We start from the raw sequence: 18828 nt of genomic DNA on the forward strand, positions 1-18828 counted from the left end.
AAAGGAGATTATTCTATCATCATGCAATATGTTAGCAGATCTCACGGGACTTCAGTGCAGCAGCCACCACCAGAAGGGTGATGGCAGAGAAGAAAAGAGTGATGATAACCAGTGAACCAGAAGAGGGAACTTACTAAGTGCTTGGCTGCTCAGTATTATGCTTAATTAATATTACATGCGCAAATTCATTTTACTCAGGATGTGGCAACATAAATGACATGCAGCTGAATGCATAATGACTAGCATGAAAATTAACCAAAGAAGCATACCAACAAACCTGTTACCTCTCCATTATGGACAAATTCAAAGGGTGAGTAATTTTATTTGATTTTAAGTTTAGTATACTGTTGCCTTTATACTTGTATGACATAAAAGTAACTATAAAAATGCCTGAACAGAAAAAATATTTATGAGGGTGACACTTTGAGCTGGAACAAGTTAATTCATCCATCCATCATTTGCTGAGCCGCTTATCCTCACAAGGGTCGCGGGCGTGCTGGAGCCTATCCCAGCTATCATCGGGCAAGAGGCGGGGTACACCCTGAACTGGTTGCCAGCCAATCGCAGGGCACATACAAACAAACAACCATCCACACTCACATTCACACCTCCGGGCAATTTAGAGTCCTCAATTAACCTACCATACATGTTTTTGGGATATGGGAGAAAACCCACGCAGGCACGGGGAGAACATGCAAACTCCACACAGGTGGGGCCGGGGATTGAACCCCGGTCCTCAGAACTGTGAGGCAGACGCTCTAACCAGTCTTCAACCGTGCCGCCAAGTTAATTCACTTTTCAATATTATTTCAATTTTTAAATTAGAACAACTTATAAGTCAACCAGTGTCACAAAAGAGATTCTGTTAGACAGAGCCAGAACAACTCAGTTGACACAAAAACAGGAAAAAGTGTAGATTACTGTGTGCACATATGAGACTTCCCTAAAAAAAAAAAAAAAAAAAAAAAAAAAAAAAAAAACTTAAAAAAACAACTCAAACAACAAAGACAATATATTTACGGCCAAGCAGACGGATATGCAGAAAGAATAACACAGCAAATGTTGAGTCTGCACAGAACACAGCCCCACTCACATGGAATCCAATCAAGCTGTAATCAAACCTTTGCGGCCGGTACGCCTGCTCTGATTTTGCTCTGTCGCTCAGTGCTGGCGTGTCGTGGACCTGCAGGGCTTTTCCCTCCTGCTAAAGTGCATCTCATGGGGATGTGAAGAAAAGCCATGAGCAGCAAAACGCCACCCCGTGATCTATTTAAAAGTAAAAAGTACACTCGCTTTATAGAGAACAAAGTCTACGTTAGCTCAGCTTCCATAAAGCCTGCGGCTAACTGGCCAAACTTCCTCAAAGGAGCAAAGGTGCATTTACTGTCATCATGACGGGAGGACATAGGTGGCTGTGCGGGAGCCTGTACAAAAATAAAAGTAAATAAACACCACTGAGGCCAATTTAGATGCTTAAATGCATCATCAAACATTGTATGCATGTACATGTATTATAAAGTGTTGTCCTGTATAAAAATCGTGCAATTATTTTGATCAGATATGTGGCGGCACAGTTACATCCACCCCACAGTTCTGAGGGTGGGAGCTTGAAACCGGACTGAGTTCACATGTTGTCTACATGCTTGCGTGGGTTTTCTATCCGTACTCCGGCTTCCTCACAAAAAAAAACATGGTAGGTTCACACAAGGACAATTTAGAGTGTCAATAGTTGTTTTTCTATATGTGCCCTGCGATTGGCTGACAACAAGTGCAGGGTGTACCCTACCTCTCTCTCTAGTTAGCCGGGATAGGCTTGAGCACACCCACAATGCTAGTGAAAATGTATAAAAGCTGGATGGATGACTTGACTTATGAGTTTGATTCATTTTGTAACCACGCTCATAACTCTTAGCACTCAAATCTATAAATCATCTCTCTCTATTATTTATTTAGTATTATTGTATACCTGTGACCCGGAAATACATTAGTCCCATTCTCTGCCTGCATTGGGCTACAGCGAAAGTAAACTACAGCGGCCAATTCTGTAACTAACAGACTTTGTCAACGGGAGTTGAAGTGACACATGGAAACAATTTTTTTTAGACACAGATGGTCCATTTTATCCGATACGAGTTATATCGGGGTCCGTTTTATCGAAGTCCCACTGTACACTGATTTGTTGACTGGCCCACGTGACCCCAGTGTTGAGAGGGGCGCATAGCGTTAAAACATACCTCCCCAATTACATCCCATTAGTCAAAAAAAGGAAACTTCATATCACTTCAAAAAATAAATCTGACATACTTCCATCTCTTCAAATTTAATGTCTACATTTCAAATAAAAACATATCACAGAGGTTGCTCAGAAAAATAAATAATTTTACAATATCACTAAGCGGAAGAAACTATGTAGGAGTCCCACGATTATTTTGTTTCTTGTTACTTGGCTGTTTCTAAACCTGTGTTGCCTTTCTGACTTGAATTTTTGGACTTAAGCAAATAAATCACTGCTACTAGGCAGTAATCTTTAATGTTAGTAAGAATAGCAGCAATTTGTAATGTTACAGTTTAAAAAAAAATAAAAAATTTAACATTTCTCAATCGATAGTTTTGTTATTGTGAGCATAATATGATTATTGCTGCAGTAGTAATAGTATTTTGGAGGTACTGTATACAAATGGAAACATTGGATGGACGGGGATAGAAGTGCACGGTAATATATGATATATTTCACAAAAACCTGTGGGGAACTGCAAGCAAGAAAAAAATGTTTTTTTTGGTATTCCTTTCACCTCTTCGCGCCACCTTTACCGTCAACCTTCCTGCAATACGATGAGCTTTCCCACAATACCGCTATAATTAGCGTACTGTGAGATTAATACCGTGATAAAACCAAACCGTGACATATAGAAAATAAAAAATATATTTATTATTTATATATTTGAGTGCACTTGACCGAACAGGGCAAGCTCAAGTTTACCACGGGCAAGCAAAAAATTTTAGCCCTTAAAGTTCAACTTCAGGCCCTGGTTTATGTTCAAATATCTGTTGCTGAAAGGGTTATAACACTGCGACATCAATGCTAGTTTCATCACGTTTGTATTGTGTTAGCATTAAGCTGGCAGACAAAGTTATGTGCTTTGGTTAAAATAAACCGTGTAATTGTCTTTTTTGTTTTTTGTTTCGTCTGACAATAAACTTCAACTGGGACTGGCAATAAACACTTAGGCTTAGCTTCTTTTTTTGAGAATTTGTCACTGCCTGCCAAACTGCTGCAGTGCTGCTTGTTGTAAAACTTTGCTGCCGCCATCTAGGCCTCGTAACTCAGATTTTTGCTCACAACTCAAGACACCCAAGTCGGGTTACTCATAGGTCGAGGAACCACTGTATACAAATACAGAGCTGCGGTTTTCAAACAGTAAAGATTTTGAATACAGATCACATGCTCACATCTTCAGTGTTTCTTAAATTCCTTTCCAGTGTGCTCCTGGACTTCTGCTGATTCCTGCAGAAGATGTCGCTGCATCCCTGAGTGTTGGTGTCACATACACAGCGGGAATATTTTAAAAGGAGTAAAAAAAAAAAAAATTAAAAAAAATAAATGTTTTAAAATAAATACATTGTCACACAAAAAGAGTCAAAGCCTCATGACACCAGACTCGACAAACAAAACTGCTCTCATACCCACCCCCTTTTCTATTTGTCTTTCAACGCTGTTTGACCCACTTTCAAAAAGTCGCTGCCCCAACATAGCACTGCAGCCGTTTAAGTTGTTGTTGTGATGCAGTGGTGTGTTTATGTGTGTCTTACTTACAGGGTGCCGCCCTCCAATAGACATGCTGAACTAAACTATGCACATCTTGTCCATCAGGGCATTTAAACCTGACACAGGATATTTCCACAGCCTCTTGTTGTGCTCTGTCATTTCCCTCTTCCAACAGCAAACACGGCAACCAGCTATGGTCCAAGTTAGCGGTCTTCCTCACTCTTGCCTCCTCCTCTTTCTTATTGGAACAACAAACACTCCTCTTGCGAGCTCCACTGCAATATGACAATATTCACTGCACCAACCTTCAGAGTGAATTAACCAGGCAGCCACAGTCGATCCCGTCTTATCTGCTATCAGCAGAGCATTTCGTATGAGACAGACTGGCGAGTTAATCCAGGACCCTCCCCTGGCAGGAAAGGCACACTTCCTCTCACGTAGGCAGTGGAGAGAAAACACGAAGCAGCAGCAAATGCTGACAGGGACAAGCATCACAAATGGCTGCTCCCATTGGTTAAGGCAACAAGGGCAGATGTTTGGTTGAGCCAGCAAGCAGCTCTCAGATTGGTAAGAGTTGGTCACGTGATGCGACGACAGCAGCGTCTTAAATCTGCATGCGTGTGTGTGCGTGCATGTCTGTATACCGAGCAGTGCACTTAACTACTCAGAAGGATTTGCCTCAAGGGTGGTGGTGAGCAAATAAAGTTAAAGAAACAAAAAGGAGACATTAAAATTGAAGGCCTTCATAATACGACAGAACAAAGAACACAATTTGGTTTCAGAAGGAGAAAGCAATAAAAGAAAAATAATCATTTGATCACATTAAGATGCAAACAAGCCAAATTCTATGCCAACAACCATCATGAAGTATAAGAATGAATTGTCTGTGAATATTCTCATTCATCCAGGTCATTTCATTCTCAGGGCACTGAATCAATCGTAGTGATGGTTTTTCCACCGTTGTGTATATGGCACAACACAGAGCTGATAACATTCCAACCAGTCCACAGGCCAAAGAGAAAGAGCACAGACATATGAGGGAGGCCCTCCAAACCTGTGCTTACCCCAGCTGGTCATTTGTAAAAAGCACATCCAATTCCAGAAGGGGCAGGAGCAGGGTGGATGCGACAGAAAAGAGTGACAGACCCAACAATATTGTCATTCCGTATGTATGAGAAACTCAGAAAGATTTTCAACCAACACAACATTCTGGTACACTTAAAACCTGGTAACACCCTGAGACAAAGGCTGGTACACACTGAAGACCGGACACCACACAAGCAGAAAAGCAATCTGGTGTATGCGGTCAAGTGCAGTGAGGAATGCACAAATGCATACATTGGGGAAACCAAACAACCACTGAGCAGATGCATGGCACAACACAGATGGGCAAACACCTCAGGTCAAGACCCAGCTGTCTTCCGATACCTCCAAGAGAATCAGCACTTTTTTGAGGATATGTGTATGTGTCAAATGTGTATATTTTGGACAGGGAAGACGGATGGTTTGAAAGAGGGGTGAGGTAGGTCAAATGTTTAAACATTTGACTATCATGGAAAAGTTTATTTCATTACATTCCATTCAAAAAGTTAAACTTTCATAGATTATAGATTCAGGGCCCACAATTTAAACAATTTGTTTATTTTTACATAATTTGGGCTTCCAGCTCATAAAACCCACAAAATCAGGAATTCCAAAATTTTTAATACTATGAAGAAATCAGCCCAAATTTTGCAGGCCATAAATGTTTTAAACTGATTGTCACACACTTATCATCTACTCCACTCAAAGCACCTGCACAGGTTTCCCCGGGTGTCATTAAATTGCTTCAGTTTGGTTCAATTGTCTCAGTTGGGATAAAAATGGGGAAGACTGCAGAGTTGACAACTGTTCAGAAGACCATCGTTGATATCCTCCAGAGGATGGGTAAAATGAGTGAAGAACAGAACCCAAGCTGCTTGAGGTCCAGTGTTAAATATATCCACAGTCAGTCATGATTTGGGGTGCAATGTCCAGTGCAGGTGTGGAGGCATCCCTCTAAGTTGGAGCATAAATAATTGAGACTTCCACACACTGGCTAGTGTGTCCTAACTAAGCCTTGTTCCATGAACTGATGAAGCCTGCTCGGAAGGGAGGCGAAACGTCTTCTAAGACAAACAGAACAGTCCATTTGCGATCGATTCAATGCCCTTAGAAGGAAGAATTAGTTGATATAAACAAGGCATAACAAGCCACAAAGCTACAAAGTGGTCACAACAACACTGAAACATGAAGTCTCTCAAAGTCAAAAAGGCCAAATAGATGACTGATTTATGCACAATTTAGTGTTACCTAAACATACAATGCCACCAGAAAGTATTCACACCCCTTCACGTTTTCCACATTTTGCCATGTTACAGAATTATTCTAAAGCTGATTTGAGTATTGTTTTCTTTTGAAAAATCTACATTAAATATCCCATTATGACAAAGTAAAAATATATTTTCAGACATTTATGTAAATTTCTAAAAAAATAAAAAATAAAATAAAATTTAAAACTTCAAACATAATAGGTTCATAAGTATTCACACCCTTTGCTATGACACAAACTTAAGCTCAGGTGCGTTTGATTTCCACTGATCATCCTGGAGATGCTACTACAACTTGAATGGAGTCCACCTGTGTTAAATTCAGTTGATGGAACATCATTTGACACACGTCTTTATAAGGTATCATAGTTGACAGTGCATATCAGAGAGCAAACCAAGCGATGAAGTTTAAGGAACTGTCTGCAGACCTCCGACACCAGATTGTGTCAAGGCATAAATCTGGGGAAGGATACAAAAGAATTTCAGCAGCATTGAAGGTCCTGAAAAGCACTATGGTCTCGATTATTCGGAAATGGAAGAAGTTTGGAACCACCAGGGCCCTTCCTAGATCTGGCCTTTAGACCAAGCTGAGTAACCGGAGAAGAAGGGGCTTGGTCAGACAGGTGAACAAGAACCCAATGGTCACTAAGGCAGTGCTCCAGTGTCCCCTTGCAGAGATAGAAGAACCACCCAGAAGGTCAACCATTGCTAATGCACTCCATCAATCAGGCCTTTATGTAGCCAGACGGAAGCCACTTCTCACTAAAAGGCACTTGGCCCCAAAAAACTGTGAGCAGGACGTAACCAGGGGACTATAGATAGTTTACAAATAATCTAGTTGGATTTTTCATTTGGTGGACAAGGATATGTCTTTATTTCAGAATAGTACAAGGAGTAGCGATTTGATTGTGATTTGCTAATCATTCGTTACTGTCAATACAAATAGCGAATGGAGATTTGCTCACAACTCAAGACTCCAAAAAAATAAACGAGTCCGAGCTCGTTACACTTGATCAAGATTTACCCTCTCCATTTTATTTTCGAGGCTCCACTGCAACATCCAGAAAAATCCCATTTATGACGCTGTGACTTATTAATGAGAATCCATTGAGAAGAACAAGGCCAACTAGATACATGGGGCTACAAAGTGGTGATAAGAACACAGAACATCCAAATTCTCTTCAAAGTCTGAAAAGATTGATAAATGAATGTTCACCAAATTGTGAAAGATGTCATATCTATTAAAGGGGCTCTAAGCAGATATCCGTGTTTTGTTTCTAAATACATTAAATATGTTTGAAGATAAGTGCAGAAAAGATATGCAAAGACATAATATAGTGCTGGATTGTTGAGATATAGTTTAAGCATCTTTTTCACCGTTTTAATTTCAGGTGCTGTGTTCGGCTGTGACATTATGTCACCAACAATGAGGGTAAGTTGAATTGTGTGCTTATTTCTATGATTACAGTCCACAATAAGCATTCAATTTTGAAGTTGAGCCTCCCAAGGTGATTTTACATCATATAAACTATCACCCCCTCAGTATGTGTGAATACTTTTGGCGCATCCATTCGACACACCCACAGTGTCTGAAAGCTGAGAAGTAGCCCTTATTATTCAAGTTTTGAAACCTGATTTTATATACTTAGCGATTTGTTTTATTCATTCAAATTTGGCAGGCTTGTTAACAGTACTTTTCTCTGTGATGTGTTGAATTTACATGCCATTTTTCTGGCTTTGTGGCACTTTAACGTCTTCCACTGCTCTGCAGATGGTTCACCTTTTTCATAAGCTGGTGGAACAGCACGTCATCCTTATTAGTTGAGGGAAGGAAAAATGAATAAATAAATTAAAAAAAGAAAAAAAAGAAAATAAAATCTGACAAATGACATCGTCCTTCCAGATTAGACTGATATCTCTTAAATTGTCAAATGCTGCAAAACCACATGCATGGAGGTGAAGAGACCACTTTCGAGGACATGTACGTAGTATGTAGTTTTCCAGAGGTAAATTGTAAAATGCAAATGGTGAGAAATAAGAAATTTGCATCAACAGGCATTAAAACAAAGATGCCCCTGCGCTAAATGGGTTTTATTTTCACAGTTCTGAAGGGATTAAAAACACACGCACGCACGCATTTATACAAACACATGCACTGTTTCCTACCTGGAGTTGGAGGGTGTGCCGCAGAATTGTTCCCTCTAAGGCGTGGATCCACTTCTCTCGCTCGTCTGCATCTCTGGCTGAGGGCATAAGTATACAGACACGCCCAGTGAGCCATATTTCTTACATAGATAATATGTAAGACATTACACACTTGGGAATTGAAAACTGTTGGTAGTGATAAGAATTTTTTTTAGGATAATGTTTAAGTTTTGCACTAAGACAATCAGCACTGTGATGTCACACGCTTGAACACTTGGATTAAAGCACGCCCCCCGACCTGTTTGATAGCAATCCAACATTATGAATTGCTTTTTTGCGAACTATTTCAATTTTATGTGAGTTTGAAGTTATGTTTAGAACAGGAATGAGGAATTTAACACTGAATTTACTTTTTTTTATACAAAACTGCCAGCTCACTGGGCTTCTCTGAGAATTAAAAAACGAATGAAGCATAACATTGAACCACCAAAACTTTTTTTCTGATCAAGAATGAATGGAAATGACTGATTTGATATCTAAATCAAAATTAATAATGCTTTACTTTTTTTTCAGAAAAGTGCATTTGAACAATCTTAATTATATTTTAGAATTTAATATATTATTTCAGTCAAGAGCTATTTTGCCAAACCAACTTGTTCCAGTATTTCGGATGTAATATTGTCTCTATTGTGCCTCAGTAAACGTGAAATATGAATTAAAATCATTCACGCATTCCTGAGTCAAAGATGTTTTTCTGCCGAGAGGCCTGAAATCAGAGGAAATCTTAGCCAAATATGGACAAAGCGGATACAAAACTGGATCAGGGGGGCTTTTTCTGTACAATTGTATGACAAAACTAAGTTTTTTTTTGTTTTTTTGTTTTTTTAAATGAAACTAACACTTTTGTACTAAGTCCATGTTAGAGAGTAACTCTATGAAGGTCTAAAAAGCCAAAATGTGGGACCTTTAAAAATATATATATTTTGGTAAATACCAATGCTGTTAATTTAGGGACACTGTGGCATATACCTGACATATGTCAAACTCAAGGCCACATCCGGCCTGCCACACCATTTTAGGTGGCCCGCGAAACCAAATTATTTTAATCAAATTCTATAATTTTTGCTAAAATCTGTACCAACATTTTAAATTGTTGGCTGTAATAACAACATTGAGATATTACAGGTATATTCCAAGTATTTTTTGTTACCAAACCCATTGTTTTACCGTAACTTGATCAGTACTTGAACAAATTCCTGACTTCTGTTTTCAAATAGAGTTATCCATCAATTTGTTGTGTGGACCGGGCCAGACCATGATGAGCAAAAGTTCACGGATAACTGATTCCCATTTTGGGAAAAAAAAGAAATGAAAACATTTTAAAGAATTGAAAAATAATTTTAAGACAATTGAGAAAAAAAAATAAATAAATCAGCGAGTATGTAACTGCAGTGCCAAACCATGAGTATGTGGGGGTTCACTGATTTTTCATGACACAATGAAACTTTTATATGGTTACAAAGTCATAATGGCCATCTGAGGGTAATTGTATCAACAATGTGGCCCGTGACAAAAATGAGTTTGACACCCCTGCTCTAGAGGAACAGGTTACTGAGGGTAATGTTATTTAGCTCCATTCCTGATAGAGGTAGTACCACAGCCCTGACATAGATTTTGTCACAAAACAATACAAGCTTTGCCTAACATTTATGGATTTTTTTTATTCCCCTAAAGCAGTGCTTCTCAATTGTTTTCTGTTACGACTGCCATCTACTGCAGTGGGTGTGCAATTCCACTTTATTTTAGTACGACAAATCATGTTCTTCTGAGTCTCACACAAGACAGTCTCAAGACAGGCAAAGTATGGACATTTTGCGTGCCATTTTCATGTTCGCACTGTAATTGTGTGGGTTCTCGCTGGGTAATTTGGCTTCCTTCCACAATTCATGGCAGTAATTCCTAAAACCAATATTTCTGTAAAGCCTCAAATTTAAGCTTCAATTCTACAATTCAGATGCATTTTGGTATTTTTATTTTAAATCCATTGTACGGATATATACAGGCAAAAATGTTTTTATATAAAAAAATAATAATAATAATATCTGGACCAAACTATATGGAAGGGACCTTCTATATAAAGAGGTCAGGGTAGAGTAGCAACATTTTTGTTTAAAATGCTTAGCCTCTGCTGTCCCGCCTGTCCAAAATGCATTTGAATTATTCATCCTGCCCTTTTCTCTTCCTGACACCTCCATCTTTCCAGCAGCTGATGTTTGTGTGCATTTTCCAGGGGGGTGAAGAAGGGTCCGTCCGTCACTCAGGACTGCAACCTATCAACATTGCTAAGACCTACGGTGTGGTGCATTGACAATATAGCAATTTAGGGCGAATATACGGTCCCCTCCAAAAGCATTGGAAGGGCAAGGTCAAGTCCGTTGTTTTTGTAGTATACTGAAGAAATTTGGGTTTCTGATCAAAAGATGAATAGGAGACAAAAGTTCAGAATTCCAACTTTTATTGCATAGTATTTACATGAACTGTATGTTAAACAACTCAGACAGAGCACCTTTTGTTTGAAGCCACCCACTTTTCAAGTGACCAAAAGCATTGGAACATGTGACTGATAGGTCTTTCTAGTTGCTCAGGTGTTAGATTGATGGCTTAAACATTAGATAGTGCTTGTTTTTGGCTTTGGGTTTCACCTTTGAAAACTGCATTTGTTGTTAAGCAAACCTGAAGACCAGTGAGCTGTCTATGGTTTGAAGCCACCCACTTTTCAAGTGAGCAAAAATATTGCAACATACATTATTAAATGAACTACAAGTGAATAACAATTAATATTTGATGGAATAACTGTTACTTGCAATAACTGCGACCCATTGACTTCACCAGACTGTTGCATTCTTTATTTGAAATGCTTTTCCAGGCCTTTACTGCAGCCTCTTTGAGTTCTTGTTTGTTTCTGGGGGTTTCTTCCTTCAGTCTCCTCTTCAGGATGTAAAAACGCATGCTCTATTGGGTTAAGGTCCAGTGATTGACTTGGCCAGTCTAAGACCTTTCACTTGTTCCCCCTGATGAAGTCCTTTGTTGTGTTGGCAGTGTTTTTGGGTCATTGCCTTGCTGCATGATGAAGCTTCTCACGGTTAGTTTGGATGCATTTTGGTTTACGATGTAAATTGCCAGACAAAATGGTTTTGTAGACTTCAGAATTAATTCTGCTGCTATTATCATGAGTTACATCATCAATAAAGACTAGTAAGCCTGTTCCAGAAGCAGCCAAGCAAGCCCAAGCAATGACATTACCTCCACCATGCGTCACAGATGAGCTTGTGTGTTTTGGATCAGAAGCAGGTCCTTTCTTTCGCCATACTTTGGCCTTTCCATCACTTTGGTAGAGGTTAATCTTGGTCTGATCAGAGGTTAATCTTGGTCTGATCAGTCCATAAAACTTTGTTCCAAAACTTTCTCTCAAAATTTTTCTATCATCAACTGCTGTTGATAGCCTTGGCTGACCTGATCGACATCTGTTGTTCAGTACACCAGTAGTTTTTTTCTTTTTCAGGACATTCCAAATTGTTGTATTGGCTATGCCCAATGTTTGTGCTTTAGTTCTGATCAATTTTCCCTCTTCTCTCAGCTTCAATATGGTTTGCTTTTCTCCCAGAGAGAGCTCTCTAGTATTTGTGTTTGATTAACAGCAAATGAAACCCAAAGCCAAAAACAAGCACTATGTTTAAGCAATCAATCTAAAATGCAACACCTGAGCAACTAGAAACACCCATCAGTCACACGTTCCAAGACTTTTGCTCACTTGAAAAGTGGGTGGGTTCTAAGGTGCTCTGTCCTGAGTTGTTTCACACATCTAGATGAAAATACCATGAAATAAAGGCTGCAATTCTGAACTTTTGTCTCATATTAATCTTTTGATCTGAAACTCAAATGTCTTCAGTATACAACAAAAAAAGGAATTTAGCTTGACGTTTCAATACTTTTAGAGGGGACTGTAATTGACGGTCAAATGTGTTCATTTGGGCTGAATGACTCATCTGTAATCTGCTAACCACCAGACAACATGCTGGAATAAAAAAGTGAATAAAAATGGAGCGCAGGTGGTATCGAGGCAAAGAAAGGAACATTTAGGAGTTGTTCTCTTGCTTCTGAGAGAATGGACAGGGATGACAGGAAGGATAGCGACCATAGATAAGAGGAGGTGAATGAGAGTGGAGGAAAGGGAGATGCTAATGGCTCTCAGGTAACTCTGAGGCACCGCCAGTAGAGAGGGGCTGATAAATAATGGATGCTCCTCTAAATAAAAGCACAGTAGACTAGAGACAGAGACACAATCGAAGCTGGCAAAGCCTCTGAATAACAAATACAATTCTGCTTATAAACTGGACTGTCCCGTAGGAGGCATCGTGTATTAATACCAGAAAAACACCACTTTCGAGGCCTGTCTGTATGATCACGTGTATGGGTACTACAACCCCAATTCCAATGAAGTTGGGACGTTGTGTTAAACAAATAAGAGAATACAATGATTTGCAAACCATGTTTAATCTATATTTAATTGAATACACTACAAATACAAGATATTTAATGTTCAAACGGATAAACTTGATTGTTTTTAGCAAATAATAATTAACTTACAATTTTATGGCTGCAACATGTTCCAAAACAGCTGGGACAGGTGGCAAAAAAGACTGAGAAAGTTGAGGAATGCTCATCAAACACCTGTTTGGAACATCCCACAGGTGAACAGGCTAATTGGGAACAGGTGGATGCCATGATTGGTTATAAAAGGAGCTTCCCTGAATTGCTCAGTCATTCACAAGCAAAGATGGGGAGACGTTCACCTCTTTGTGAACAAGCGCGTGAGAAAATAGTCTAACAGTTTAAGGACAATGTTCCTCACGTACAATTGCAAGGAATTTAGGGATTTCATCATCTACGGTCCATAATATCATCAAAAGGTTCAAAGAATCTGGAGAAATCACTGCATGTAAGTGGCAAGGCCGAAAACCAACATTGAATGCCCGTGACCTTCAATCCCTCAGGCGGTACTGCATCAAAACCGACATCAATGTGTAAAGGATATCACCACATGGGCACAGGAACACTTTAGAAAACCAATGTCAGTAAATACAGTTTGGCGCTACATCCGTAAGTGCAACTAGAAACTCTACTATGCAAAGCAAAAGCCATTCATCAACAACACCCAGAAACGCCACCGGCTTCTCTGGGCCCGAGCTCATCCAAGATGGACTGATGCAAAGTGGAAAAGTGTTCTGTGGTCCGACGAGTCCACATTTCAAATTGTTTTTGGAAATTGTGGACGTTGTGTCCTCCGGGCCAAAGAGGAAAAGAACCACATGGACTGTTATGGACGCAAAGTTCAAAAGCCAGCATCTGTGATGGTATGGGGCTGTGTTAGTGCCAAAGGCATGGGTAACTTACACATCTGTGACGGCAATGCTGAAAGGTACATACAGGTTTTGAAGAAACATATGCTGCCATCCTAGCAATGTCTTTTTCATGGAAGCCTCTGCTTATTTCAGCATGACAATGCCAAATCACATTCTGCATGTGTTACAAGCGCGTGGTTTCGTAGTAAAAGAGTGCGGGTACTAGACTGGCCTGCCTGCAGTCCAGACCTGTCTCCCATTGAAAATGTGTGGCGGATTATGAAGCGTAAAATACGACAACGGAGACCCCGGACTGTTGAACAGCTGAAGCTGTACATCAAGCAAGAATGGGAAAGAATTGCACCTACAAAGCTTCAACAATTAGCGTCCTTAGTTCACAAACGTTTATTGAATGTTGTTAAAAGAAAAGGTGATGTAACACAGTGGTAAACATGACCCTGTCCCAGCTTTTTTGGAACGTGTTGCAGCCATAAAATTCTAAGTTAATGATTATTTGCTATAAACAATAAAGTTTATCAGTTTGAACATTAAATATCTTGATATCTTGTCTTTGTAGTGTATTCAATTAAATATAGGTTGAACATGATTTGCAAATCATTGTATTCTCTTTTTATTTATATTTAACACAACGTCCCAACTTCATTGGAATTGGGGTTGTATAAAAATGTGAGCAAAAGCCATACAACCAGACATTCATACTACTGTGGATCCAGAGACTGACAACCTAACATTCTCAGACCAGGATCACTTTACTGCGACAGAGGAGTCTCCTCGGCAAAACATTCTGTACAACACTTCTTCTCCAAGCTAAAAGCCCGTCTAATGTTCGGCACATATCTTGTGCTAAATTTCCACTAATTCCACCAGTAGAACAAGGGGATGCCTCAGTGGCAGGCTGGACGTCAGATATCTGTTATCATAGCAACTAGGGATGGATGATGGACCATGAGGAAAATTAAAGATAATTTAATGGAGTTATTATTTTGGGAAGGCACATGAGATTTTCTTTGAATGTTCTGAGCTTGTGTCTTACTAAGCAGAATCATACAGCTTTTAGGAGTTGTGCCAAAGTGGAAAAGAGAATCAACAGCATATGTTTTGATTGAAACCAAGTACTGCACTCCATTTTGTCTCAATTCAAGAAGCTAGCAAAAGTTCTACATAAAATCATTCAATCATAAAAACAGTCCACCAATCGATTGTTATGCCTATCTCTGAGCAAAACAATCAATTATGCTGATTCCATGCCGGGAATAAAACGACAGTTGTTCGTTAACTATCTGAATGTAGAAATTTAAACATGAATGGGATACCATCTGTAGAATTTTTTTTATTGATGTTCAACTATTACAACAGTAAAACGGTGTTTGCATAGAGCACTAGTGTCAAACTCAAGGCCCGGGAGCCAGATCCAGCCCACCACAGCATTTTGTGACCCTTGAATGCAAATCATGTGCATGAACGTCCATCATTCATGCTAAAATCTGTACCAAAATTTCAAATGTAATAAATAATATTACAATATTGCAAGCATTTTGTGTTGCCAATCCCCCCACTTTTCTTTAATTACTGAAGAAATTATCCTTGACTTCTGATTTCAAAGATGGTTATCCATATTGGAACATATTTCAGCCCATATTGAGACCCCTTAAAAAGAGTGTTTAACTCATGTTTTGTGAAAGTGTTAATAACGTTGTCGCTTGACTTAAGAGTTTAATTCAAGTTTGTAACGCAATTGACTATATAGTATATAAAATATATTTTCCCCATTAAAAAGAATCAAAATGTCATGCCAAAATGCCAAAAAACCCAAAACGTTTTTGTCAAAATTTTATAAGCCATAAGAGAATGTAAAGAAATAAAGTGGTTTTATAAAGCGTAATTACTGCACATAATGTAGTCTTCGTGTTGGATGTGTGCCTTTAAAGGGCGTGGCCTCATGAATTTCGTACAAATTACATTAGGGTGTGAGTTGTGTCCTACAGGGATCCTTGTGAGTGTTCTCATTATGTATTTGTGTGTTTGACTGTTTGTCTCATTCAATAAATGACAAAGTGCATTGGCGACTGTGGCTCTCCTTGCCTTGCAACATGAGGGCATTACGGTACCTTAAATGTTCCTTCCCCCCCCCCCAACCCCCATTTTCATTTTCAGGAGGTGTATCGGAACTAAAACTTTGGCTTGCAACACGCACACACTCCAAAAAATAAATAGCTAGTAATACAAAAAGCTCTTAAAACAGGGCACTCTTAAGTAAAGATACCACTGTATCTACCAAAAACTGAACAACACACCCTGCTGTATAGAGAATTCTAGACTGTGATAAGATTCTGACAAGCGTTATCATTACCTAACTTTACACATTGTTGTGCACGATTACAGTCATGAAAATGCCTCAACCTAATAAAACAAAACTGTTAGCATAGTCATACTTTCACAATGAGCCAACAATGGGTTAATGTGCAAGACTGCATATAGCCATTTCTCTATCACACCTAAATAAACAATCTACCCTACAAAGCTCAAAAATACCCTTGAACCGCAGGAACAAAACCAATTTGCCCAAATCACACAGGACATGCAGCTTTGCATGATTTACAGTCCATGAACTAAATTCCAGATGACAAGTAATTGACACCCTCTCGTCTCCATCTGCAGTGGACATGCATGTGGACCAAGCCACGGGCGGTTTTCTCCTTACCCTTCCGTTTGGAGAACCACAGCATACAGCTTCGGAACACAGACATGGGAGAGGGCATGGAGGAGGTGAGAGGGGCGGGGGGCCCATGGACTGTGGCGAGTGGCTGCTGGTGATGAAATGGAAGGTGAGGTGATGGGCAGTGAGGGGAAAAATGTACAACAGTGGAAGAGAGATGGAGGCTCAGATGTGAAGGAAACACGACTGCAGTTAGCTCAAAACCTGGTGGGTGATGTAAGAACAAGTGTCTGTGGTGTGCTGGCTCGAGAAGAGGGAAAGGTTGGCACGGCTAGGAGGTGGAAGTGGGGGGGGCGATGCCGTATCTGTTAGCCAATCCCGTCCCTATGGTCAGAGGGACTGGTTGTTACAGTGCCAGCAGCGGCAGGCTTCTAGTGAAGGACAAGGAGCGGGAGCGGCCAGCAGAGACCTGAGCTCAGCTTCCAGCTCAGCAGTATTCCATATTTATTCCCAGAGGCGCAGCTGCAACACACACAAGCAGTGATCTTCGCAGTCAGGAGTGCTGAAGAAAACAGATTCCTTCCTTGTTTGCTGTTCCCGGAATCTATTCAGCAGGCAGTGGAACAAATCTTGTTTTTTTTTCCCAACTTCGTGAGGTTAGGAGATGTTCCATTGGACGTGAGAAATCCTCAAATTGCTCATAGCCCACTTTGACGCTGCACATTTCCTGGCATTTGACAAGACTTGCCCAAGTCTTTATTAAGCCGGGGAGGGAAAGAGCGAGAGAGAGAGATTGATGGAGCAAATGAACAGCAACTACGGGGTGGAGAAACCACAGAGGGGGAGCGAGAGAGAGAGAGAGCCAGGGGTGGAAAAAGAGAGAGACAGGAGAGACGACCAAATTAAAAGAGGGACAGCTCACCTTGGAAATGGAAAGTCTTCTGGTCCACTGTGATGGTGAATGTGCTGTCGTCCTCGTCATCGATGCCGATCACAGCGCCCTGGGCAAGAGGAAAGAGAGCATGAGGGAGAGAGTGAGAGATAGAGGGGGAGGGACACGTCATACCTCACTTTCGTCCTCTCTTTCATGAATTACCTTAGCTCCAAACTCAACACCTTCAAAAACACTCAACTCCTCCTGTCGTATCTTTCTCCCTCACACACACACACACACACACACAAACACAAAACCTCTGTGTCCAGCACGAGCATAGCCCTTTGGAGCGAAGGAGGGAGGAGAAAACTAGGAGGAGGAGGTAGGACTTTGGAAAGCAGAGGAGGAGAAAGGGAGGGAGGGGTAGAGGAACAGACACACAAGGGACGGGCAGCCAACAGATTAAAAGGACTGCAGAGAAACAAGACTGCTGGCAAGCTAACTGGGTGTGTGACTCACAGCTGCCTAATGCACAAACCAAGGAAGGGGTCGTAAATTGACAACTTCAGAAGGGTGGAGTCTAGATAAAATAAGAAGTGTAACGTTTAAGTTAACGTTTTAACCTGGCATGGGTTAAGGAAGAAATTGTTACATTGTGGTACCGCTTGAGTAATCTTTTATGCATCATTGTCAAATCTTTCCCTTTAGTTCTTTTGCAGTTGGCAACTACTTTGTAGTGCACATTACCGCCACCTACAGATTTGAAGTGCAATATTAACAACTATACAGTCAAACGTTAGTGCATCCCGAAATGTATTCACAGCGTTTCACTTTTTCGACATGTTGTTGTTGTTACAAGTATTCACAGCTTTTGCACAATACTTTGTTGATGCACCTTTGCCCAGACTTACATCCTCAACTCTTTTTGAATATGAAGCCACAAGCTTGGTTCACCTAACTTTGGGCATTTTCACCCATTCCTCTTTGCAGCAACTGTCAAGCTCCAGCAGGTTAGATGGGGAGCGTTGGTTCATTTTTAGATCGCTCAAGAGATGTTCGATCTGATTCAAGTCTGGGCTCTGGCTGGGCCACGCAAGGACATTCACAGAGTAGTCCTGAAGCCACACCTTCGTTGTCTTGGCTGTGTGCTTAGTGTCGTTATCCTGTTGGAAGGTGAACCTTTGCTCCAGTCTGAGGTCCTGAGCGCTCTGGAGCAGGTTTTCATCCAGGATGTCTCTGTACATTGCTGCATTCATTTTCCCCCTCAATCCTGACTAGTCTCCCAGTTCCTACCTCTGAAAAACATCCCCACAGCATGACGCTGCCACCACCATGCTTCACTGTAGGGATGGTATTGGTCAGGTGACACGCGGTGCCTGGTTTCCTCCAAACATGACGCCTGGCATTCACAGCAAAGAGTTCAACCTTTGTCTCATCAGACCACAGAATGTCCTTTCTCATGGTCTGAGAGTCCTTCAGGTGCTTTTTGGCAAACTCCAGGCAAGCTGCTATGTGCATTTTACTAAGGTGTTGCTTCCAGCCAGCTCTAGGAAGAGTCCCGGTGGTTTGGAACTTGTTCCATTGACGAATGATGGAGGCCACTGTGCTCATTGGAT

The 18828-nt window shown here is 40.5% G+C and overlaps 1 protein-coding gene across 7 annotated transcripts in view; it reads right to left on the reverse strand.

The window, feature by feature from the left end:
- Positions 1–18828, reverse strand: part of osbpl9 (oxysterol binding protein-like 9) — a 49776-nt gene that overhangs the window by 24139 nt on the left and 6809 nt on the right. For 2 of the 7 annotated variants that reach the window (XM_061778728.1, XM_061778727.1), the window contains exons 3-4: positions 17261–17339; positions 8281–8357 (exon numbers count right to left, since the gene is read on the reverse strand). In XM_061778728.1, coding sequence (XP_061634712.1) covers positions 8281–8357; positions 17261–17339 — 156 coding nt within the window. Of the gene's footprint in view, positions 1–1121; positions 1267–3814; positions 4221–8280; positions 8358–17260; positions 17340–17404; positions 17493–18828 lie in introns of those variants that run through there. The other 5 variants (XM_061778733.1, XM_061778734.1, XM_061778729.1 and 2 more) reach the window with 5 other exon arrangements.

The sequence above is a fragment of the Phyllopteryx taeniolatus genome, chromosome 7 (assembly GCF_024500385.1).
Source record: "Phyllopteryx taeniolatus isolate TA_2022b chromosome 7, UOR_Ptae_1.2, whole genome shotgun sequence".
Taxonomy (NCBI): Eukaryota; Metazoa; Chordata; class Actinopteri; order Syngnathiformes; family Syngnathidae; genus Phyllopteryx; species Phyllopteryx taeniolatus.